Source organism: Pygocentrus nattereri, chromosome 17 (genome assembly GCF_015220715.1).
Source record: "Pygocentrus nattereri isolate fPygNat1 chromosome 17, fPygNat1.pri, whole genome shotgun sequence".
NCBI classification, from domain to species: Eukaryota; Metazoa; Chordata; class Actinopteri; order Characiformes; family Serrasalmidae; genus Pygocentrus; species Pygocentrus nattereri.
Genome location: NC_051227.1, coordinates 2828613 through 2854708, shown reverse-complemented (window position 1 = coordinate 2854708; position 26096 = coordinate 2828613). Strand labels below are relative to the sequence as shown.

Genomic DNA, 26096 nt, shown 5'->3' with positions numbered 1-26096 from the left:
ATCCGATTCAGCACATCTGGGACATCATGTCTCGCTCCATCCACCAGCACCACAGACTGTCCAGGAGCTGAGCCTCATTTTGACTTGTTTTAAGGACATCACATCAAAGTTGGATCAGCCTGTAGTGTGTTTTTCCACTTTAATTTTTGTGTGTGACTCCAAATCCAGGCCTCCATTGGTTAATAAATTTGATTTCCATTGACGATTTTTGTGTGATTTTGTTGTCAGCACATTCAACTTTATACAGAACAAAGTATTCAATGAGAATATTTCATTCATTCAGATCTAGGATGTGTTAATATAAATAAATATATATATATATATATATATATATATATATATATATATATATATATATATATATATATAAAATGTGTATATATATAATGTGTATATGTGTATATATATGTGTGTGTATGTGTATATGTATGTGTGTATATATATATATATATATATATATATATATATATATATGTATGTATATGTGTGTGTGTGTGTGTGTGTGTGTGTGTATACATGAACAAAGAAAAAAAACTTTCTCTGTATGCACATGTACACAATATTCACTAGTATTAAGTACAGTAGTAAGTTATGGAATAAAACCAACTCTATCTGCATGGCCATTGCCCCAGAAGGAAGCCTGAGGCTGACACACAAGAATGGCTGCAATTTGCTGAAGACATGCAGTCCAAAAACATGGATTACTGGAACCATGTCCTGTGGTCTAACGAGACCAAGATAAACTAGTTTGGCTCAGATCGTGTCCAAGCATGGTGGTGGCATCATGGTCTGGAGCTGCATGAGTGCTGCCGGTACTGGGAAATGAATTCTTCTCCCTTCCGAAACTGTACCGCATGGCAGTTTCCCAACACAATAACAACCCCAAACACATCTCCAAGATTGTAACTGCCTTGCTGAGGAAGCTGAAGGTAAAGGTGATGGACTGGCTAATCCCTAAACCAATTGAGCACCTGTGGGGCATCCTCAAGCGGAAGGTGGAGGAGCACAAGTGTCTAACATCCACTAGTTCTGTGAAGTCATCATGGAGGAGTGGAAGAGGATTCCAGTACCAACCTGTGCAGCTCTGGTGAATTCCATGCCCAGGAGGGTTAAGCCAGTGCTAGATAATGGTGGTCATGCAAAATATGCAATATATGACACACTGAGCACAATTTGGACATGTTGATTGTGAGGTGTACTCACTTGTGTTGCCAGCTATTTAGACATTAATGGCTGTGTGTTGAGTTATTATCAGAAGACAGTAAATCTATACTGCTATACAAGCTGTACGCTGACTACTTTAGTCTGCACATGCATGGGCCGTGCATACAGCCTGTTGCAGTAGCTCCCGTTCATGTTTTTCGTTTTTCTTTTTAACTTTTTATTTATCTTTCTAAGGTTTTATTTATTTGACAAGACAACTTAGTGAAGCTGCGCCCTCTCAAAACATGCTAGTAGAGAGAATCTTGGTCTGTTTTTTTTGCCATGAAAGTACTTATTTCACTCTCCTGGTCCACTGCTGTGCAGCAATATGGCCGCTTTGTTTACACCCAGGATCAGCTGATTGTGCTGAAGCCAGCCGGCATGGGACAACTAGCATCCCCAAAGAGCTTTGGAGACAGATGCACAGGAGATGCAGAGGAGGAACAAAACTGGGGAAAGCGAGGGTGAGACGATGGAGGCTTAGGGAGAAGAGGGGATATAAACCACGTCTCCCCTGTCTCATCAAGGGCAGAGTGCAGACTAATAAAATGGATGAGCTAACAGTATTAGCCAGGAGTCAGAGGGAGCACTGGGAGTTGGTTCTCCGTTATTATTGTGGCTGTTTACCCACCCCACGCCAACCCAATGTCGGGTAGTCAACAATAAAGGGTCTCCAAACTCCCAACACCCGAGTGCCTTTATTGCCATATCAGGTGATTTTAACCACGTCACTATGTCCAAGGCACTACCAAACTTTACTCAGTATGTGGACTCCCACAACTTGGTGAATCTCAGTCCCTGGTACGGTGCCGCTGGTGAAGAGTCAGGCTGTGACCACACAGACAGTGAGTAGATGGTCTGAGGAGACTTACGAGGCACTGCAGGATTGCTTTGAGGCTACTGATTGGCAGGCACATGTGAGCCACACATCGAGTGCATCATGGACAACATTAACTTCTGTGTGGACTTCATTGTTCCAACCAGGACTGTAAAATGTTACCCAAACAGCGAGCCGTGGGTAATAAAGGACATTAAAGCTCTCCTTAACAACAAGAAGAAGGCCTTCAGAGCTGGAGATGGGGAGGAGGTGAGAACAATCCAGAGGGAACTGAAGACAACAATCAGGGAGGCGAAGAACAAATATAGGAGGAAGCTGGATTGGAAACTCCAGCAGAACAACATGAGGGAGGTTTGGAGTGGAATGAGGACCATCACCAGCTTCAAGTCCAGCAACAACAGAGGAGTAGAGGGCAGTGTGGATGGGGCCAACAAGTTAAATCTTTCTTTAACAGATTTGACATTGCAGCCCACTCCACTCACCCTCCTTTCCTCTCCCTCCCCCTCCTGATAGCTTGCCCCTCTCCTGTGACAGTCCATCTCACACCTCCACATCTCCCCCTCCCGTCACCTCTACAGTGAGTTTCACTGCTAACCAGGTGAGAAGACAACTGAAGAGACTCCACACAAACAAGGCTGCAGGCCCTGATGGGGTCCGCCCCAGGGTGCTTAAAGCCTGTGCCATCTAGCTTTGTGGAGTACTGCAACATGTGTTCAACATGAGCCTTAATCTCCAGAGGGTCCCTATGATGTGGAAGATGTCCTGCATTGTTCCTATTCCGAGGATGCCACGACCAAGAGATGCCAAGGACTGCATACCAGTGGCACTGATGTCCCACTTCATGAAGACCATGGAGAGGCTCATATTGGATCAGCTCCGGCCCATGATCCAGCCACTTCTGGACTCCCTCCAGTTCACCGGGGGCTAATCTTGGATCAGCCCCGCCTGGGAGTTGAGGACGCCATCATCTACTTGCTCAACAGAGTTTACACTCACCTGGACAAGCCAGCCAGCGCTGTGAGGGTCATGTTTTTTGACTTCTCCAGTGCATTTGATACCATTCATCCTGCTCTTCTGGGTGATAAGCCGACAGTGATGCAAGTAGTTGCCCCCCTCGTGTCCTGTTGACTACCTGACTGGCAGATCATATTATGTACGCCTGCAGCACTGTGTGTCCTCTCACCCTTCATCTTCACCCTCTACACCATGGACTTCAGTTACTGCACAGAGACTTGCCACCTTCAGAATTTTTCTGATGACTCTGCAATAGTTGGATGTATCAGCAGGGGTGATGAGGATGAGCACAGGGCGACGGTGAAGGACTTCGTTGATAGGTCCGAGCAGAACCATCTGATTTAAGGAATGACTGGGAAAGATATAAGGTACTATCTTTTATGAGGGGCACCTTTAAGATTTTTATGTTAAATACATTTTGAGAGATGTGTTAATGCTTAAAATTCAAATGCTGGTGTAACACTACAAAACAAAAAATTAAAGAATGACATTCTTTTGAAAAAACTGTATTCAATTTATTCTTATTATATTAAAATAAATAAACATGGTGAATTTTTAAAAAAATATTATTTAAGGAGCTTTTAACTTTAAGGAAGCAATTTTAAATTACTGATTTTTTTATTTTATTTAGTTTTTTAATTATTAAATTAGCATCGTACAAAATTTGGCAAGAGCTTGATAGCTAGCAGTCTGCCTTAACTATGGAAATAAAATTATACACTATATGATACCAAAAAGTATTTGCTCGTCTCCCTTCAAACGCATATGAACGCATTTGAACGACGTCCCATTCTTAATTTATAGGGTTTAGTATGATGTTGGCTCACCCTTTGCAGCTATAACAGCTTCAACTCTTCTGGGAGGGCTTTGAACAAGGTTTAGGAGTGTGTTTAAGGGAATTTTTGACCATTCTTCCAGAAGCGCATTTGTTTGTGAGGTCAGACACTGATGTTGGATGAGAAGGCCTGGCTCTGGATGAGAAGTCTCTGCTCCAATTCATCGCAAAGGTGTTCTGTCGGGTTGAGGTCAGTACTCTGTGCAGGCCAGTTAAGTTCTTCCACACCAAACTCGCTCGTCACTTTTATAGACTTTGATTTGTGCACTGGTGCGCAGTCATGTTGGAACAGGAAGGGGCCAACCCCAAATGAAATTGTCTAAAATCTCTTGGTCTGCTGAAGCATTAAGAGTTCCTTTCACCGGAACTAAGGGGCCGAGTCCAACTCCTGAAGAACAACCCCACACCATAATCCCTCTTCAAATTTTGCACTTTGCACAATGCAGTCAGAGAAGTACCGTTCTGCTGGCGACCGCCAAACCCAGACTCGTCCATCGGATTTCCAGACGGAGAAGCGTGATTGGTCACTCCAGAGAACACATGAAGCTCTCTATGCTGTTCTTGAGCTAATCTGAAGGCCACATGAAGTTTGGAGGTCTGCGATTGACTCTGCAGAAAGTTGGTGATCTCTGCACGTGGCTGAGTTGCTGTCGTTCCCATTCGCTTCCACTTTGTTATAATACCATTGACAGTTGAATGTGGAATATTTAGTAGGGAGTTCATTTCACAACTGGACTTGTTGCGCACGTGGCATCCAATCACGGTTTCATGCTGGAATTCACTGAGCTCCTAAGAGCGACCCATTCTTTCACAAATGTTTGTAGAATCAGTCTGCATGTCTCTGTGCTTGTTTTTATACACCTGTGGCCATGGAAGTGACTGGAACACCTGAATAAAATTTTTTGGGTGGGTGAGTGAATACTTTTTGTGATGTAATGTATGTTAACTACCCCACCTAACATCAAATGTTGCCCTGCACTGTGGCACAAAAAACTTTTCCACCATGTCAACAATTATGTGAACTCATAACAGGAGCTTGTACACCTGAACCACAGTGATTAGCAGTTTTGCACCACCTTTTCACCATTGTACATTCTAACATGCCCACACAGTTAAGAGAAGGCAGCAGCTCTAGAATATACAGTACTGTGTAAAAGTTTTAGGCATCTAAGCAAATTTTTTAAACAATGTACCTCAGCAGTGAGTTTATCACAATATACATTGCTCAAAAAAGTAAAGGGACCACTCAAATAACACATCCTAGATCTGAATGAATGAAATATTCTCATTGAATACTTTGTTCTGTACAAAGTTGATTGTGCTGACAACAAAATCACACAAAAATCATCAATGGAAATCAAATGTATTTAACCAATGGAGGCCTGGATTTGGAGTCACACACAAAATTAAAGTGGAAAAACACACTACAGGCTGACCCAACTTTGATGTAATGTCCTTAAAACAAGTCAAAATGAGGCTCAGTATTGTGTGGCCTCCACGTGCCTGTATGACCTCCCTACAATGCCTGGGCATGCTCCTGATGAGGTGGCGGATGGTCTCCTGAGGGATCTCCTCCCAGACCTGGTCTAAAGCATCCGCCAACTTCTGGACAGTCTGTGGTGCAACGTGGCATTGGTGGATGGAGTGAGACATGATGTCCCAGATGTGCTCAATCAGATTCAGGTCTGGGGAATGGGCGGGCCAGTCCATAGCTTCAATGCCTTCATCTTGCAGGAACTGCTTGCACACTCCAGCCACATGAGATCTAGCATTGTCCTGCATTAGGAGGAACCCAGGGCCAACCACACCAGCATATGGTCTCACAAGGGGTCTGAGGATCTCATCTTGGTACCTAATGGCAGTCAGGCTACCTTTGGCGAGCACATGGAGGGCTGTGCGGCCCTCAAAGAAATGCCACCCCACACCATTACTGACCCACTGCCAAACCGGTCGTGCTGAAGGATGTTGCAGGCAGCAGATCGATCTCCATGGCATCTCCAGACTCTGTCACGTCTGTCACATGTGCTCAGTGTGAACGTGCTTTTATCTGTGAAGAGCACAGGGCGCCAGTGGCGAATTTGCCAATCCTGGTGTTCTCTGGCAAATGCCAAGCGTCCTGCATGGTGTTGGGCTGTGAGAACAACCCCCATCTGTGGACATCGGGCCGTCATACCATCCTCATGGAGTCGGTTTCTAACCGTTTGTGCAGACACATGCACATTTGTGGCCTGCTGGAGGTCATTTTGCAGGGCTCTGGCAGTGCTCCTCCTGTTCCTCCTTGCACAAAGGCGGAGGTAGCGGTCCTGCTGCAGGGTTGTTGCCCTCCTACAACCTCCTCCATGTCTCCTGGTGTACTGGCCTGTCTCCTGGTAGCGCCTCCAGCCTCTGGACACTATGCTGACAGACATAGCAAACCTTCTTGCCGCAGCTCGCATTGATGTGCCATCCTGGATGAGCTGCACTACCTGAGCCACTTGTGTGGGTTGTAGAGTCTCATGCTATCACGAGTGTGAAAGCACCACCAACATTCAAAAGTGACCAAAACATTAGCCAGAAAGCAGAAAGGTACTGAGAAGTGGTCTGTGGTCCCCACCTGCAGAACCACTCCTTTATTGAGTGTGTCTTGCTAATTGCCAATAATTTCCACCTGTTGTCTATTCCATTTGCACAACAGCATGTGAAATTGATTGTCAATCAGTGTTGCTTCCTAAGTGGACAGTTTGATTTCACAGAAGTTCGTTTTACTTGGAGTTATATTGTGTCGTTTAAGTGTTCCTCTTTTTTTTTTGAGCAGTGTATATTAGAATAGTCATATTCATAATCCATCCATCCATCCATCCATCCATCCATCCATCCATCCACAACTGCTTATCCGGGGCCGGGTCGCGGGGGCAGCAGCCTAAGCAAAGAGGCCCAGGCCTCTGTCTCCCCCGCCACCTCCTCCAGCTCTTCTGGAGGGATACCAAGGCGTTCCCAAGACAGTCAAGAGATATACTCCCTCCAACGTATCCTGGGTCTTTCCCCGGGTCTCCTCCCCATCCCAAGATATTTAAACTCCTCCACTCTGGGCAAGAATTCACTAAAAATAATAAAAAGCAACAATAATTTCTTGGGTCCATATTTTTCCTTGACACCTTCACAGCCACCACAGAGACTTGTTAATATCATCAATTACATAATTTTACACAATTTAATGAAGCACTGGATGGTCACACCAGGGGTTGTTTTTTAACTACATATAATACTGGGGTTCCTTGAGGAGAGGTTTGAAAATGGTATTTTTATATTTTTGTGTATATATGTATGTGTGTGTGTGTGTGTGTGTGTGTGTGTGTGTGTGTATATATATAGAACAATGTATCAGACTATTGAGCAGTTGAAAACAATGTAAATCCAACACACCCTTGCAAACACAAGCATATGAAAAGCTCACATCCGTACTTCTGTGGAAACAAAACCATGGGACAGAAACAAACGTACTCTCAAATCACACACACCTTTATTTTACATTTTGCTCTGAATAGAGATATTTGCTTTGTTTTCACACAAATCTCACATCCTAGATAATTTGACAGTTGAATTTAGTATTTAGTATCAATTGTCCAAGTAATCAATAACTGAGTTGTGCTATGGATGGAGGAATGAGTGTTTTCATTTTGCTGAATTTGACTCTAGTGTATGTATCTTCTCTTTAGCGGCTGCCACTTTTGAGGATTTTCAGATTCGCCCTCACGCTTTGAATGTGCACTCATACCGTGCCCCTGCCTTCTGTGATCACTGTGGTGAGATGCTGTTTGGCCTTGTGAGACAAGGGCTCAAATGTGATGGTAAGGAGAAACATCCCTGTCCTTTAGTCTTGTATTCTGTTAAAGGATCTCTTACATGTCTGTCTGTCAGTCACTTTATCTGCTCTGAAGAAATAAGCTGGTAGCAGGGACCACTTACCCATTTAATATACATAAATCATTCTTCTGATTATTACAATCCAGTTTTTTCTGGCATTCTCAATATTTAACCCTTGTGTGGTATTCGTTTTTTTGTTACTCAGTGGGTCTGATGGAACCACCACATTTTTGTTTTTTTACTTCAATACAGCTACAATTTATTAAAAAAATTCAGATATTTAAAATATCATGTGGCCAGCATAGGGTTCTCCTTTAGCAGCTGTAGCCAGTCAGCAGCTTGTCCATGTTGTCCACACAGAGACACACACACAGACACACACACACACACACACACACACACACACACACACACATACATATATATACTAACAGCAGGCCATGTAGGATGAGAATAGAGTGAAAACACACAGCACCTCCACACTTTTATTCCCCATGGGTTCATCCCAGCACCACATGTATAATATAAATGTGTAGGGGCTGTATAGTATAATTGAAAATCAAGTTATTGAAAATGTGTTAAAAGTTCTTCACGGAAAGACCAAGGAACCAACCAAGGAGGTTGAAATAATAATAAATCACATAATTTTTTCTTTTGCTAAACAATGGAAATGACTCAAACACCACACAAGGGTTAAAGTAGTCATATTCCCCACCCCATCCCCTCTCCTTATTCTCTTTTCGCTGCATCTCTTTCAGGTTGTGGGCTGAACTACCACAAACGCTGTGCTTTCAGCATTCCTAACAACTGCAGTGGGGCAAGAAAGAGACGGCTGTCCACTACATCTCTGTCCAGTAGCCAGTCTCTCCGTCTGTCTATGACAGAGTCTTTCAGCAGTCTCAGCACCAGCACAACCTCTGAAGATACGAACCTCATCCGCTCTCACACACAGATGGTACAACCCATTCACATACACATACTCAGAAACAGAACAGTACAATGTGCATATGTATGCATGTGTATTCTCAAACTAATCCATTTGCCTGAGAGAGTTAACGCAATGTCCCTTAAGTGCATGATGTAATCATGACTCACTGCTACTTAAACGACCTATGCTAATGGATTCATCACACACACAGTGACATCTTACCTTAATTTACACCTTACATATGACCAAATGAGGTGATATTGACATTTATATTGAAGTGGAAAGTGATAAAAATGTAGGCAAAATTTTATAAATCTGAATCCGATGAAGTCTGAGTCTGTGAACTGTTGCTCTGTGTGATTTAAACTCTCTAACTCTGAGGCAGTTTGCTTTCTCCCCATCACTTGTAGACTGCTGATATGACCATAAAATGTCATAAAATAACAATGTGAAAAATGATAAATTGTGATTTAAACAATATATCTTAGATTTTGCTTGTACTATAATTAGTCAGACCCCTCTAACCTTTATGTATGTAAATAGTAAATTACAGAAATACTATTATTGTTCATTCATTAACTCCAAAATAAAAATAATGAAATACTAATAGTTCAATATATTGTAATTCCAAGCATTATTTGTGTGCCCAGTAAGGCTATTAGAACAACAGTCAGCATTCCCCAAGGAACTTTTCTTTGTACATGCCTACAAAAATACAATAATATTTTTGTATATGCATACAAAAATATAATGTTTTTTTTCTCTCTTTCTTTTCTTCTTTAAAATGTCCTTATGCTGATGCTATAGGTGTGGATTTGTTGTGACAGTAGCCATTACTACTTAACTCAATTAACATACAACTCCGCTCCACCTCCAATTTACACCACCACCTAAAACTATCTGACTGTATCCATGCTAGCAAAACTGAGTTGCTTTTAATTGGCTCAGTCACTTACATCTAGCTCGTCTGAAGTTGGCATCAATATTGATAGGATTCTAGTAACACCTCCTCACCTCCACAACCTCAATGTTATCTTTGACCCTACACTCTCATTTTTACATCTTCGCAATATTTCTCATGTCCGACCATTTCTCAGTCAAGCCTATGTAGAAACGCTTCTGCACACGTTAGTGACATCACGACTGGACTACTAGAATGTTCACTTTTCTGGCCTCCCTGTCCAAATGCTCACTAAGTTACAGTATGTTCAAAATGCCGCTGCTAGGATCGTCACCTTTTCAAAAAAGAATGATCCCATCACCCCTGTCCTTCAGAGACTTCAGTGGTTGCTGATTACATTCCATATTCAGTACAAATTTCTTCTTATAACATATAAAGTTCTGCACAGTCTGGCTCCTCAATACTTGACAGAGCTTCTTCATCATTATGTCCCATCCCGTACTTTTGAGATTGCAAAATCTAGGCCTTCTTCATGTTCCTAGATTTAAATTGACTTCTATGGGTGGCTGATCATTTAGTAGCTCCCAAGTTATGGAATACTCTCCCACAGTCTTTTCAGGATGCAACCTCTCTGTCTTCATTCATATCTCTGTTAAAAACTTGTTTTCACTGTGTTGTCATTGTTCCATTTATACTTTAATGTTTACCTGTATTATCCTTTTGTTTAATGTGTTATTAATATGTTGATGTTCTTTGATTGTAAAGTATCCTTGCGCATGGGAACGGTGCTATATAAATAAAAGTGATGATGAACTGTGTAAAGATAGTCATGACAAAAACTACTACTATAGGGTAGTTGGTAAGGGTACATTAGTTTTTGATCAGTGCATGTGTTTACTTTGTGATTGGCTCTACAGCATAGTGGTTATTTCACTTCACACTCAGGAGAGCAGAGTCTGAGCTGTAACAACTGAAATGCTGTGCAGTAAAGGGGTAAATTTTGTTTTCATTCTCCAGCCCAGAACTCCCAGCGAAGCTCGGCGATTTTACACTGGACGGCCTGTCCACTTGGACAAGATCCTGATGAGCAAGGTGAAGGTGCCACACACATTTGCAGTGCACTCCTACACGCGGCCGACTGTCTGCCAGTACTGCAAAAGACTGCTCCGGGGCCTCTTCCGACAGGGACTACAGTGTAAAGGTCTGATGGTCTGGAGTCACTTTTGAGTGTTCTGGTTATTGTACAGACTGTGGTTCAGTGCACTTTTAAATGCCAGTAATCCCCACAAGAATAGCTTCAAAGACAATACTGTGTAATTGTAATTTTTTTTTCTGTAATATGTATTGAATGAACTTTAATATGTATTGAATGAACACACACACACACATATGTGTATGTAACACCCTGTTCTTCAGTGGTCAGGACCCCTATGGGCCCTCACAGAGCAGGTACTATTTGGGTGGTGGATCACTCTCAGCACTGCAGTAAACCTAATGTGTTAGTGTGTGTTGTGCTGGTACAAGTGGATCAGAAACAGCAGTGCTGAACTTTGGAGATGGTCGGGGGGGGATGTCTCCAAAAGCAAGTGTCTCAAGTGGCACATGGTTTTGTTATATATTTCTTGGTAAGAGATTTTTTTCCTCAGAACAAATATGCTTCAATTAAAGGTTAGATTTTCCTCATTCAAAAGGTGAATTTCTTATAACTTTTACTCATTTTTACCAGGGATGCCAATATTTGTTGAGGGTAATGTGAGAGTAATCATGTGTTGTGACTTCTGTCTTTGTTTAGACTGCAAATTCAACTGTCACAAACGGTGTGCGTACAAGGTACCCAACGACTGTCTAGGGGAAACTATTGGAGGTAATGAAAGACCAGTGAAATTTATGTACATTTTATACATATACACTATATTACCATAAGTAATCGCTCATCTGCCATCTGCGCATATGAAATTGAGTAAGATTCAGTTTTTAATCCATAGGGTTTAATATGATATATGCCCGCCCTATGCAATTATAACAGCTTCAGCTCTTCTGAGAAGGCTTTCCATGAGTTTTAAGAATGTGTTTGTGTTTATGGGAATTTTTGACCATTCTTCCAGAAGCACATTTGTAAGGTCAGACACTGATGTTGGACAAGAACGCCTGTCTCACAGTCTGCATTCTAATTCATCCCAAAGGTGTTCTGTCGGGTTGAGGTCAGGACTCTGTGGAGCCGGTTCAAGTTTTTCCACACCAAACTCTCTCATCCATGTCTTTATGGGCCTTGCTTTGTGCATTGGTGCGCAGTCATGTTGGAACAGGAAGCAGCCATCCTCGAACTGTTCCCAAAACAGTTAGGAGCATGAAATTGTCCAAAATCTCTTGTTCTGCTGAAGCATTAAGAGTTCCTTTCACTGGAACTAAGGGGCCGAGCCCAACTCCTGAAAATCAATCCGACACCATAATCCCCCCCCCCCCCCCCAACCAAACTTTACACTTGGCACAATGCAGTCAGAGAAGTACCGTTCTCCTGGAAACCGCCAAACCCAGACTCATCCATCGGATTGCCAGATGGAGAAGCGTGATTCGTCACTTCAGAGAACATGTCTGCACTGCTCTAGAGTCCAGTGGCGGCGCTTTACACAGCTGCATTCAATGCTTTGCATTGCGCTTGGTGATGTAAGACTTGGATGCAGCTGTTTGGCCATGAAAACCCATTCCATGAAGCTCTCTATGCACTGTTCTTGAGCTAATCTGAAGGCCACATGAAGATTGGAGGTCTGTAGTGATTGACTCTGCAGAAAGTTGGCGACCTCTGCACACTATGCGCCTTAGCATTTGCTGACCCTGCTCTGTCGTGGCCTGTTGCTGTCGTTCCCAATCGCTTCCACTTTGTTATAATGCCACTGACAGTTGACTGTGAAATATTTAGTAGTGAGGAAATTTCACGGTATCATGCTGGAATTCACTGAGCTCCTGAGAATGACTCATTCTTTCACAAATGTTGGTAGAAGCAGTCTGCAGGCCTAGGTGCTTGGTTTTATACACACCATGGAAGTGATTGGAAGACATGAATTCAGTGAATTGGATGTGTGAGTGAATACTTTTGGAAATATAGTGTATGATGTATAACTAGAGCATCATATATAATCTGTCTGAATCCCATTTTACCCTTGTTGTATATATTTCCTTTTGTTTCACTCTTTGATTTCTTTGATCAGTGTTTGATCTTCTCTGTTGCTCTTTGTATCACAGATATGTTGAGTCCAAGTACAGACCCAGAGGTACCGATGGATTACAGTAGTGAGTATTCTGACTCTGAGAAGTCATCTCTGATGGATGATTCAGATGAGGCCTGCAGTATTCCTGGCTCATTTTCCCCTGACAATAGCCAAGACGGTGCCAGTGGAGACCAGAGGTCAGCCACTTGTACACAAGGCGCATGTGCACACACGCGCGCGCACACACACACACACACACACACACACATATATACATACATACACACACACACACACACACACACACACACACATACATATATATATATATATATATATATATATATATATATATATATATGCACATATATATACTGACTGACTGTTTTCTCCTCAGTGCTAATATTCCCCTGATGAGAGTGGTGCAGTCAGTGAGGCAGACCACACGCCGCTCCAGTACAGCTATTAAAGAAGGCTGGATGGTGCACTACAGCAACAAGGACACACTGGTACACTATTCACATATACTACATGAATAATCCTGTCTGTACTGCAACTAATTTGCTGATTATCCACTAATTTCATTTCTGTTTGCTTGTGATGTTTAACCTTAAATTGCACACTATCTTTGAAATTGAAACTGAGGCAGTCAAAAGAAGTGTTATTAATTGTCCGTCTAGTTATTTACATATTCAGGTTAACAACGGTAACCTGAGCCATATTCAGTGGAAATAAGGAATTGAATAACTGTGTATAGTAATGCACTGATCTTAAAGTTTTGATTTAATTTGTTATGCAAAATGTTTATTTTTTTGTCTGAAACTCTGAATTTCATTCCTTGCTTCTTGCTTCTCTTCTCCTTGCATCTCTTCTCCCTTCTTTTTTCAGCTTGTTCTCTTCATGCTCCTCTTCTTTTCTCTTATGGGGTGGTGCAGCTCTCCTCACTAAACCATACATTGACTCCTTGTTGACCTCTGATCCCTGACCTCTCGTCCCAAACAGAGGAAGCGACATTATTGGCGTCTGGACTGCAAGTGTATCATCCTGTTCCAGAATGACACAACCAACAAATACTACAAGGTAAAAAATTCTGAAGCATTTAAAACACAAGGGGTCTTGAAACTACTTTGGCATTTGACCTTATCTTCTGTAGTTTGATGGTCCAGCCACATGTCTAGGCACTGGTGTTGTGGTGTATAGGAAGTGTGTTTCTATAAATTCTGTGCATTATTAAATTTTACATTTGCTTTTATTCTTTATGCTGGGTGATTAATGATTGACATTTATGCCTGGTACCTGCTAGAAACTGTAATTATAGTGCCACACAACCCACATCTTTCTTCCTCAGGAAATCCCTCTCTCTGAGATTCTGGAAGTACGTCCAGCAGGTGATTTCTCACTGGTGCCCGGTGGTGCCAGCGCACACTGTTTTGAGATTGTGACAGGCACCATGCTCTACTATGTGGGTGAGGACCCTAACATTGTCCCCGCTCAGTCACCCAGCTTGTCAGGTCTTATTTCACCCAGTAGTGTAATACCTAATAGTGGAGTCGGACGGGAAGTTGCCAAAGCCTGGGAGAACGCTATACGTCAGGCCCTTATGCCGGTCATCTTCCAGGACAATCCACCAGCTGAAGGCAACACCCCTCGCAGTAAGTCAAATTTTAATAGGTTAGTAAAAACAATTGATACACGCTTTAGGGCTTGTTTTATTCATTTAAATTTATAGTAAATACAGATGTCTCTGAAATATTTTATAATTTGAACTGGGACCTAACCAAAATGAGCAAGGATTGGATGCTTTGATCCTTGTGTGAATGATAATGTTTTGAGTTTGTGTTTCACAGGGCAGGCATCAGTCAGTATCTCTGTGTCCAACAGTCAGATTAAGGAGAATGTGGTGAGTGAGTTGTACCCACTATCTTGATGTACTTTAAGGATGATGATAAAGTAGGGGGATGATTAAAAATAATAATGGTGGTGCTTTTTCTTATAGGACATAGGCACAGTATATCAGATATTTGCTGATGAAGTTCTGGGGTCTGGCCAGTTTGGAGTGGTATATGGGGGTAAGTACTTTCAGCCAATAGCCAATAACACACACAGTCCTTTTTGTTCCATAACAAATTGTCTAACTAAAAATATATATTTTTTGTTTAACATATTGTCCATTCATATTCACTTTTAGTTTACTTCTTATCTTTTAATTCACTATGAGTAAAATGAAACCAGTAAATCACGGAGAGAAAAATCCCATTTTTGGATAAAATTGACAAAAATGAAGGCAATACCTGCACAGTATTAAATCTTGTCATCGTAATGAACAGGAGCATCTCTTCTAAGAAAAGCATATGCTCATTAGGTAAACACCGGAAAACTGGACGGGATGTGGCAGTGAAAGTGATTGACAAACTTCGCTTTCCCACCAAGCAGGAGAGCCAACTGAGGAACGAGGTGGCCATACTCCAGGTACCCAGCAGGGGGGGATAGAGAGTCAAAACCACCTCACATCTTGAACAAGAGATATAAGAATGCTGAGTGATCATTGCTGAGTGATCATTGCACATGAGAATGGATTAGAAGCTTGAGGAACAGAACAGTATAGAGCTTTTGAAGCCATTTTATTGAAACATGCCACAATAAAACTGGTGTGCTATGTAGCCTAGTGCATACTGGAAGAATCCAACTGTGGATGGCACCAAAGAAAAGAACAGAACAAATCCTAACCATGCTAGCCTACTATTCTAAACTTCCCTAGCTAGTAATCAGAAGTACATGCGGCAGTGCCCGCACTTTGACCTAGGGAGCTAGACAGAGTAGACATCTACATGGTGCAAATGTTTTAGGTGCGTCCGTCTTACCTGCTTGAGACCCTACTTGAAAGAGATTTGTAAAACAAAGTTAAAAGTGCGCAGGTAAACTGCTATACCTAATGCACTTCCCATAACATAAAACATCATAGTGCAAGCTTAATTAAAAGAAGCGCTGGTGAAATACCTAAAACAAAGCACACTCCCAACACAAGAGATTAAAAACATAAACACAGCACATGTGATCAGTCCTCTCTCTCTTCAGCCATCTTGAAGGCCTCTTTTAAAACATAGGCTCCCCCCAGAAAAGCCCAATAGAGCCTGGCTGCAGACATGCACTTTTAGACAGATGCACTCTCAGCCCCAGTGATGTCACTTGAACATGCACTCTCTGCCAAAATGACAGAAGCAGCCCAACAGTCCATTAACTTTTGGCGGTTTCTGCTTAGCGATATTATGACTTAATCCAGTTTCACAACACTGTCTGCTTGGTGCTCCCTACATTGTCACAATGTGGAAATGTAATTCCTCAGAAAGTTATGACAATGTTGTCTGACAACTTTCTAGGAGAAAGCTCGACATTCATGTCTTATCGTTGTGGTAGGTTTTATTTTGAAAGTTTCCCTATTTAATTACCTTATTACCTTATCAGTATGGCAACATTAATGTATGTTCAGTGTAGCTCTTGTTGCCCAGCAGTATGTGGTTCACAGTTTTCCCTCATAAAATTGACAAAAACACTGTTGGGACAGAATGTTTATTGACATCATCAATAGGCTGGCGGTGTACATCAAGCTGAGAGTGCATCAGACTGGTCTGCCGCCAGACCCTCCTTGCCAGGCCTGCACTAGCCAGGCCTCTGATTGGTTCTCCTCACATGACTGTTTGCCGAGCAGATACCTCTGTGAAGGAAGAGACAGAGAGAGAGAGAGAGAGAGAGAGAGAAAAATTGTGCTTACACGAAACAGTGTTTGTTTGGCTCTTTCCTCTCTGCTGTCTCACTCTCTCTCGCTGTTTCTTTTTTTCTCAGAGTTTGCGTCACCTAGGCATAGTAAATCTGGAGTGTATGTTTGAAACTCCTGAGAAGGTGTTTGTGGTGATGGAGAAGCTACATGGAGACATGCTGGAGATGATCCTGTCCAGTGAGAAAGGACGGCTTCCTGAGAGACTCACAAAGTTCCTCATCACACAGGTAAGGAGTTTGTGTTGTGATGGCAGGCAGTGTACCACACCATTAAGCAAAACAATAGATGATGCATTGTTTTAATGTGTAACTTGTTATGATGATGTGATGTATTACCACATACAAGTTGTGAGTTATTGTGGCATTTTGGTTGGATTCTGTAGCCATTTTATTGACTGTAACTTTTTTTATTTTCATGGCTTTTTCTCATTTCTCTGTTTATCTGCAGATATTGGCTGCCCTGAGACATCTCCACTTTAAGAATATTGTCCATTGTGACCTGAAACCTGAGAATGTACTGCTGGCCTCAGCAGAACCATTTCCACAAGTAAACACAACATACTAGATTACCTTACATTTCATGAACCTCAGTGAAGTTGTTACAGTCAAATTCCATAGTCCATAACCCCCCACCCCCCACCCCAGAAACAGTTCCTAAGACCTTTGAAAGGCTTCATCGACTGTTAAATACTTAAGCAGAGCACTTTGTCAGGCTAATCACTTTTGTCATTAAAATAACAAAATGATCAGAAGCATGTCAGTATTTGCATTCTGATATGATACTGTTCCAAAGATTGTGATACATTGAAAAAGTGATCAGTTGAATTTATTTTAGATGATCTGTGGTAAGTAAATTGTTTTGTAATTTAATGGTGTAGGATTATTCACATAACCATGCTGTTAAGTATAATCCTTGGTCTTTTTGATTGAAAGTCATAATTTGTCAAGCCACCATATGTTCCCAGAAATGTCAGAACAATTTTTAAGTGGATGGTCTAATTTCCATAATCTTCATACAAATCATGTTGTCTTTAAGTTTAGTTAAGTTTTCAGGATCTTTACCTTACCTTTATATCTCTTTACCTTCAGCATCATGGTTGGTCTGTTCTGCTTTTAAATCCTATCACAGCAAAAAAAAAAAAAAAAAAAAAAACCACAAACATGGAAATACTGGGGACTATGGATTTCTGTGACTCGTGAGCAAATGCAGACAAGCCATGCTTCACAAACTAAAACTTCTTTGTAACTTGTACTTACTTCTTGGGTGACCGTTGCCATGGTGATGGTACTGAAAGTTCTGCACTTGGAATTGTAGGTTTGAGTGGATTTGCATAGTGGAATAACATGCAGCAAACACACAGGTGTGGCTGGGGTTACTGTTGTATTATATATGGTTTGTATTTATTATTGAGCTCATAATCTTCAAACTTAACAATTCATATCAATTACTGAATAGTAAGTACCTGCTATGAAACAAATTAGGAAGTTATATTGTTAGACATTGTAATTAAGTAGCTTAAGATTTATGTAGAATATCATGTAAATCAAATGTAATCAAATTTATTTGTATAACGCTTTTTACAATGGATGTTGTCACAAAGCAGCTTCACAGAATTCCAGAAAAAACAAAGTTTTAACAAGAATGTAAAAATTCCCCAGTGGGCAAGCCAGGGGTGACAGTGGCAAGGAAAAACTCCATCAGTACTGAGGAAGAAGCCTTGGGAGGAACCAGGCTCACCAGAGGGGGGACCCATCCTCCTCTGGTCAAACTACCTACAAGTGATTATACTACTACTATTAATAGCAGTAGTGCTGGTAGTAGTAATAGCTAGGAGTCTATGAAAACATCAGTGTAGGGTGGGCAGCTAGTCCAAGGTAGGTGGCGGTAGCTGGGGCGTGGGCAGCTGGTCTGAAGTGGGTAGCAGGAGGGCTAAACAGTCAGTCGTCCTTCAGTGTCCGGTCGGACATGTGGGCGGTTGTATACTCGGAAAAAAGCAGGGAGAGGGAATTAGTTTTATTCTGTCTATTTGTACGTAAAACAGGGAACGTAAACATTTCCAGAGTGTGGCTAACGACTCCGGCAGATCTGACTATGACAGCTTAACTAAAAGGAGAGAACCAGAAGGACACACAGACACGGCAGCACACTGAAACAGTTTGGCATCCCTCCGCTCCACCGTCCACAAACCTGAGTGACCGCGTGCGAGCAGCGGGACGACAGCACAAGCGTCTCAGTTTACTACTTACAGTTTACTGTGTCCATGGACCCCTGGATCTGCTGCCTTTATCCAAGGGGGGACATTACCTACCAAAAGCTAAACTGAACAAGTGAGTTTTCAGCCTAGTTTTAAAGATTGAGACTGTGTCTGAGTCCCGAACATTTTCTGGAAGATCATTCTAGAGTCTGGGGGCTTTATAAGAAAAAGCTCTTCCCCCAGCTGAAGCCTTCTGAATTCTAGGAACTATTAATAAGCCAGCACTCTGGGATCTGAGTAGTCGTAATGGCTTGAAATGGGAAATAAGGTGTTGCAGGTACTCAGGAGTGAGCCCCTGTAGGGCTTTGTACATCAATAAGAGAATTTTGTCATCAATACAGAATTTAACAGGCAGCCAATGAAGTGATGATAGCATTGGACCGATATCAAATTTTCTAGTTTTTGTGAGGACCCTCACGTTCTGGACTAGTTGAAGTTTGCTTAGATTCATGCTCGTACATCCTGACAGTAGTGCGTTACAATAGCCTAGCCTGTACTAGTGTTTCTGCATCACGCAGGGATAGGGCATTTCTTATCTTGGCAATGTTGCAAAGATGTAAAAAAGCTGTCCTAGTGATGCTGCCTATGTTTTGATCAAATGATAAATCTGAATCAGTTATGACGCCAAGATTTTTTGCTGCTGGTTGACACATCCTCAGTATAGTAGTGTACAGATCAAATCACCCTGGACTTGTTTCAAACACCAAATACTGATAGGTATGGGTTGATTTCCCATAGACTTCATTATTCAAGTTTCATGTAAGTCACAGCATTTTAATTTATACAACTTCTAAATGCACTAAACTTTACCAAACTTGTTACAAATTCCACCCACAGTAAAGAGCATGTCATAGATGCAGTTCATTCCTGTGGGTTGCGGATTAAAAAAAAAAAGATTTCCAGGTGTCGTGTGCTGGTTCTTCTTCTTTGCCTTCATCTTCTTTTTTTTTTTTCGTTTTCTTCTTCATCGTGGTAGCTAATCATCATCGTAGCTAAACTTTAGCTAAACATTGCAAGAACGGCTTTAAATTGGAAAGGGTTTGAAGGAAAACAAAATTCATACTAAACTACAAATCTGTGTTTTAAAATATATTAGAAAATTGAAAAGCTATTTAACTGGGCAGTAAGAACTTATTTGCCAAGAATAACATTAATGTTACAATACATAAAAATGTATTTAGACACAAAAGTATTGTTTTTATGTATGTTAGTGTGTTCATTTAACATTTTCATTTTCAAGCCTCTCCTAATTGCAGCCCAATATTATTTGTAGTTAACAACTGGTTTGACTAATCCACTAGTTATATTAAGTGTGCTGGTGTTTTGAATTTAATAAATGCATGCAGTGACTGGGGGCATCGAGGAGAAATCTAGAAAGAAAACCCTTTGTTCTGCTAAATATTATTTTATTTGGTGGAACATAACACCATGATGAATGTAGGAAAATTGCCTCATATACAAATATATTAACCAGTAATACATTATTAAGCGATGACAAAAATCTATTGTTACGTCCTTACTTTATTTTACAGGGAACATCATCAAGTTACTTGTGAAGTAAGATAAATGTATAGTTACGTGGCCATCAGTAGTACCTTAAATGTATAAAATTATTATATAGTTGTGTACCTATTTACCTTCATGGGCTTATTTTTCTCTTGGCTAGGCTGTTAGAAATGCTCTTGTTAATCATTTACTAGTTTTCCTCTCTCCTTTTCCAAATTAAATGCACAAGATGTTAATTTAAACAATAATTATTATTATCCTATAATTTAGCTTAAGCTACATCATCTCCAAAAAGACCCTTACGTATGCATTATAAAAGTATCTTAAAATGCTAAAGTATTGATTTTATGTGTTAGGCTGTGCGTTTAACCATTTCCAAACTCCTCATTGCAGCCTAATATTTTTTTGCAGTTATCACCTAAGACCTGGTTTGAGTATTTAATTCTTCATTTAAATCAAGTTAACAAGATGTTAATGCTTAATGACTGTCATTATTAATGGCTATTAATATAAGAGTGTGAGAGTGAGCATATGAGAGTTTTTTTTTTCTAATGTGTATATATTCTTCATTATTTACTGATGCAGGAATTAGTTTATGTATTTACTGTTATGCAAGAATTAGTTCAGTATTAATGTTATACATATCAGGGCACCAGTATCGTAATATGTTACTGGTGAAACTAGTGTCTTTGTATAAGCCAACAGTTTCTCTTTCTAAACTGTGTTGTAATAGTGTTGCCACTTTTTGCCACAACTTTTTGTTAGTGTAAGATTTCAGTTTGATTTCTAAATCTTGAGTGCAGGAAGTTGTAATAAATGTATTTTAAAATGTTATTTACTATTATTTCTTCTCTTCCTACTTTTCTCTGAAATATTCCTCTTTCCAGGTGAAGCTGTGTGACTTTGGTTTTGCCCGTATTATAGGAGAGAAGTCTTTCCGGCGATCTGTGGTGGGCACACCTGCATACTTGGCCCCTGAAGTTTTACTGAACCAGGGCTATAACCGTTCTTTGGACATGTGGTCAGTTGGGGTTATTTTGTATGTGAGCTTGAGTGGGACCTTCCCCTTTAATGAGGACGAAGATATCAATGATCAGATCCACAATGCTGCCTTCATGTACCCACCTAATCCCTGGAAACAAATCTCACCAGAAGGTACATAAACGTAGATATTAGCATCATGCAGATAGTTATAGGTTCATAAAGTAATTGACTGCAAACAAATAGGCTTTAAAGCACTGCTGCTCTGCAGCTGTCCTTGCAGCCAAATATCATAAAATTCTTTTGAGCTCATCCCTAATAATGACAAGAAGAACTAGGTACTGACTGAATTATTAAAACAGTACTGAAAAAATATATTTTCTTGAACAAGTGAGCTGAACTGCAGAAAAGCACTTGGCTATTGCAATTATGGAACGTCATCACATGATCAGAAGATAAATTTGATCCATTAAAAGCAGTCAAATCGCTCACTAGCTCCACAGCAATTGATATTCTGTAGCTTTAAATTATATTCTTCTAATCAATACAAATTGTATATGTGATCTCTCTGTTTCATTCTAGCTATCGATCTCATCAATAATCTGCTTCAGGTGAAGATGAGAAAACGTTATAGTGTGGACAAGAGTCTCAGCCATGCATATTTACAGGTAATAACAGACACATTCTAGAAACATTCTAGCTGCAGATGTATAGTCTTATTTATTAACTATATTAAAAAGAAGGCAAATGGCAGTGGTTTTAGTATTTTTGACTTTTTTTGTAATCATCTGTTTTAATGTTTTAGAAGGGTTCTGTTATTAGAAGCTTGACAACAGTTGCAGAACTCTTTGGTGCTGTATACAGCCATCTACAGCATGTTCTCCATGATCAAGCTGAAGAACCATTTTATGATGCAAAGAATCGTAAATCATGCAAATGCCTCTGACTGTTTATGGTTCTATATAGAACCTTATTCTTTAATGAAGAACCCTTGAAGAATTATCTTTTTTAGAATTGTAGAGGTAGGTACTTAGTGTTGCCAAAGGGCAGCAGTATTGCCTACTACAACAAAATGCAAATTGGATGGACTCTTTTATTTATTACTCCCCCCCCCCCCCCCCCCCCCCCTTCTTTCTTGTTCTCTCCGTTCAGGACTATCAGACATGGTTGGACTTGCGAGAGCTGGAGTCAAAGCTGGGTGAACGGTACATAACCCATGAGAGTGACGATGCTCGCTGGCAGCTATTTGCTCAGGAGCACACTTTACCATACCCAGTCCACCTAGTACCTGCACCACCTGCTTCCGATGATGAACAAGAGTCCACTGATGACACAGATATGCAGGGCCTGACAGAGCGTGTCAGTATTCTCTGAGGAAGCAGAGTCAAGGCAGCGAAACATTGGTTGGTGGGATAGGGGATATTTAATGCTTCTATTAATCGTTTAAATTGGTTTTGTTAGGTTGTTTCCTTCTTCCCTTCTTAGCTCCTAGCAGTAAACAGCCCCCTCTACCTCTTTCATCATTCAATCCTGACTTTCCCCTCTGTAATGTAGGCTCTCAGCTGTGCCTGAGAGTAATGTAAAGAGCAGTAGAGATGAAACTCTTGTCGGCTTGGACCTAGGGGTAGAGTGAAAAAATGTTACATATCAAGGACCAGACAGGTGAGGAAGATTCCACCATGACTGCTCTTTCCTTAGTTTACAATATCCAGAAATGATTTATAATGCATGGAGACAAAGGACATCTGTAGGAAAGACAAGCAAATACTGTACAGTGCCGAGATTACTGGTTCTTGCACCGTCTCTTCCATTTAAGCTTCATTACTCTCTTTAGTTCATATGTGTCATTTTTGTCATATAATTGAAAACAGTGCTGCTGACATTGTAGATTCCATTTTATCACTTTCCGTAACCTCATAAAAATGGACAGTGAATTAACCCTGACATTGCAAACTGGAGGACTGGATTTTAGAAATTCAGCACAATAAAGATTTTAAAAAAGTGCTTCATCATTTTTACCTGGAAATATTTTCCTGATCATTTTTCTTAGCAGAGGTTTAACTGGCTTTTTCAAGGGGTTTTGACTCCCCTTCTACTGCATGTGCTTCTGTTAGGAGTATAGTGATGCTAGAAACTGAGCATTACATAGACCTGAGTTTATTGTAGCATTTTTGCTTAACGATTACTGCTATGAAGAATATTTTGTACACTTACATAAACTTAGAAAAGTGGACGTGGTTCATGTTGTTAACATCCCAGTAGGCATAATAAATAAAGTTGTTTAGAAAACTTGACTGTGATTTCCACTATTGACATATGAAACATTTTTGTTTTATCAATTTGATATTCTTAAAAGCCCAAATATCATGTTTTCAATTTTCATTTTTTTCATAATTGAATGTGCTGACCAATCTACAGGGCATAGTGATCCTCTTACATTAGGAACAGTTAAGTCCAACCATGCTTTTTTTAAAATTTGCTATTCACTGTGAAACAAGAAACCTTTCATGAGCAGTAATAATCAGCTGACCAAAAATGCATTAAAGGCAATTAGGTATGTTCACTGTATTGCCAAAAGTATTGTCACTTATCCAAATAATTGAATTCAGGTGTTCCAATCACTTTCATGGCCACAAATGTATAAACAAAGTGGAAGCGATTGGGAACCGACAGCAACTCGGCCACAAAGTGGTAGGCCACGTAAAATGACATCACCAAGTGCAATGCAAAGCGTTGAATGCAGTGGTGTAAAGCTCCGCCCCTGGACTCTAGAGCAGTGGAGATATGTTCTCTGGAGTGATGAATCACGCTTCTTTGTCTGGCGATCCGATGGACGAGTCTGGGTTTGGCGGTTTCTAGGAGAATGGTACTTGTCTGACTGCGTTGCGCCAAGCGTAAAGCAAGGTCCATAAAGACAATAAAGACAGGATGAGTGAGTTTGGTGTGGAAGAACTTGACTGGCCTGTGCAGAGTTCTGACCTCTCAACCCGATACAACATCTTTGGGATGAATTAGAGCTGAGACTTCTCATTCAACATCAGTGTCTAACCTCACAAATGCGCTTCTGGAAGAATGGTCAAAAATTCCCATAAACACACCCCTAAACCTTGTGGAAAGCCTTCCCAGAAGAGTTGAAGCTGTTATAGCTGCAAAGGGTATGCTGACATCATATTAAAACCTATGGATTAAGAATGGGATGTGCATTCATATGCATGTGAAGCCAGACGTGCAAATTCTTTTGGCAATATAGTGTATTTTGCGTTAGATGCATTCCACTCATGCTGAGCTTCATCTACATGATATACTGCAGACAAGAACAGAGGCTTGATAATGTAGTGCCTTGTGGAATTCCCCTATGTAAACATAACATGAGGAAACGTGTTCAAAGAAAATAATTAGCAGTTCAGTCCACCTGTACTGGACTGGCGCCGAAACTGCAAATAAATAAAGAGAAAATGAGAAAATAGATAAATAACAGCCCCTTAACCCCTTTTCAAGCTTTGACCATTTTCATACTTTGGTCTTTGGGAAAATGGGAACTTGCTTATCTCTTGAAGGTTATGAACAAAAATTAATCTGTACAATAATCTTATTGTGCTAAATACCAGATAATTTCTGGTGTACTTTAAATTGGGTTGATTGAGTAATGTGCTGCATGCACAGAATATGTAATCATAACCACTACTTCACCTGCTTTTTCCATTTTCTACATTTTTATTTTATGCTAAAGGTAAATCCTTATTTTCTGTTAATATTGCACATTTGTGTTTTTTTTTTTTTGCAGTTGTTTGTGTTTTTGTGTCGACCAGGAGGACTGGTTCCCTTTTTGAGTATTGGTTCTTCTCAAGATTTTTTTCCTCTTGCTCTTAGGGAGTTTTTCCATGGTACAGTCACTATTGGATTAAGAACTTGGACCTGGACTTTTCTGTAAAGCTGCCTGTTATAAAAAGTGCTATATTAAGACTTCTCATAAAGATGGGGAAAAAACAGCAAACTTAAAAACTAAAACAGTCAAGCATCCAAGTGAAAGCATATTGCCATCACAGGTGTGGATGTGTTCCCCCCCCCCCCCCCCCCATTTATATTTGACCTCTTATTAGAGTTCGCAGATCACTGCTGATGAAGATGATGCAACTTTTTTCTTCAGCTCGGGTGGCTGACATTTTATATAATGGCTTTGGAAATAGGCATCGTCTACTATGTCGAAGTATCACATCTTACTTTTACAGATCCCACAGACACATCTTTTGATTATCTGGAGCCTAAAATTCAAAGTATATTCACAGGAACACTTGCTTACTGCTTTAAAAAAAAAAAAAACCCTAAAAGCTTGACTGAGATTATGGCAGCATATGGAACAGTTGCTAAGCAGTGTTTGGAGTGGAAAATGAAGATTTCACTGGGATTATCATCGGCTACAATACAATGACAAATTAGTTCATTTTTTTCCTGCTGTATTGTTTGTGCCCAGTGCTTGTGGCATCAGTAGTCAAAACAGCTGTTTAGATTTTCTTATAATTGCTTGCCGCCATGGCCCCCAGGGCCCCCAGGGCACGAAGCCCATAAAATCTGTTGGATGGTCCAGGCCTGGTTAGTGTCTTTCAGTTTTCAAGTGTTAACATTGCTTGGAACAACAGAGCCACAGCTACCAAATAACCCTTCCTTTACATTAGGACATTATTTTTTTTAATACAAGTCAATTATTTTCTTTCTAAAACACTCAAATGGGGGATTGTTTTAACTTTTTCCCTCATGCAGTCATAAAGGTGTACACAGAAAGTTGAAAAGTTGTCTCTTCTCAATTGAACAGAG

General features: G+C 40.6%; 1 protein-coding gene across 2 annotated transcripts in view; it reads left to right on the top strand.

Annotated features, from left to right (window-relative positions):
- The window catches only part of prkd2 (protein kinase D2), a 50756-nt gene extending 27178 nt beyond the window's left edge, over positions 1-23578 (top strand). Inside the window, exons 3-18 of one of the 2 annotated variants that reach the window (XM_017708904.2) lie at positions 7586-7717; positions 8492-8688; positions 10580-10763; positions 11355-11426; positions 12803-12965; positions 13166-13277; positions 13771-13848; positions 14117-14420; positions 14616-14668; positions 14765-14837; positions 15131-15237; positions 16609-16770; positions 16991-17089; positions 21191-21458; positions 21867-21952; positions 22437-23578. In XM_017708904.2, coding sequence (XP_017564393.1) covers positions 7586-7717; positions 8492-8688; positions 10580-10763; positions 11355-11426; positions 12803-12965; positions 13166-13277; positions 13771-13848; positions 14117-14420; positions 14616-14668; positions 14765-14837; positions 15131-15237; positions 16609-16770; positions 16991-17089; positions 21191-21458; positions 21867-21952; positions 22437-22658 — 2312 coding nt within the window. In that variant the 3' untranslated portion in view covers positions 22659-23578. The remainder of the gene's footprint in view (positions 1-7585; positions 7718-8491; positions 8689-10579; positions 10764-11354; positions 11427-12802; positions 12966-13165; positions 13278-13770; positions 13849-14116; positions 14421-14615; positions 14669-14764; positions 14838-15130; positions 15238-16608; positions 16771-16990; positions 17090-21190; positions 21459-21866; positions 21953-22436) is intronic. The other variant, XM_037546801.1, reaches the window with a different exon arrangement.
- Positions 23579-26096: the final 2518 nt, after the last annotated feature.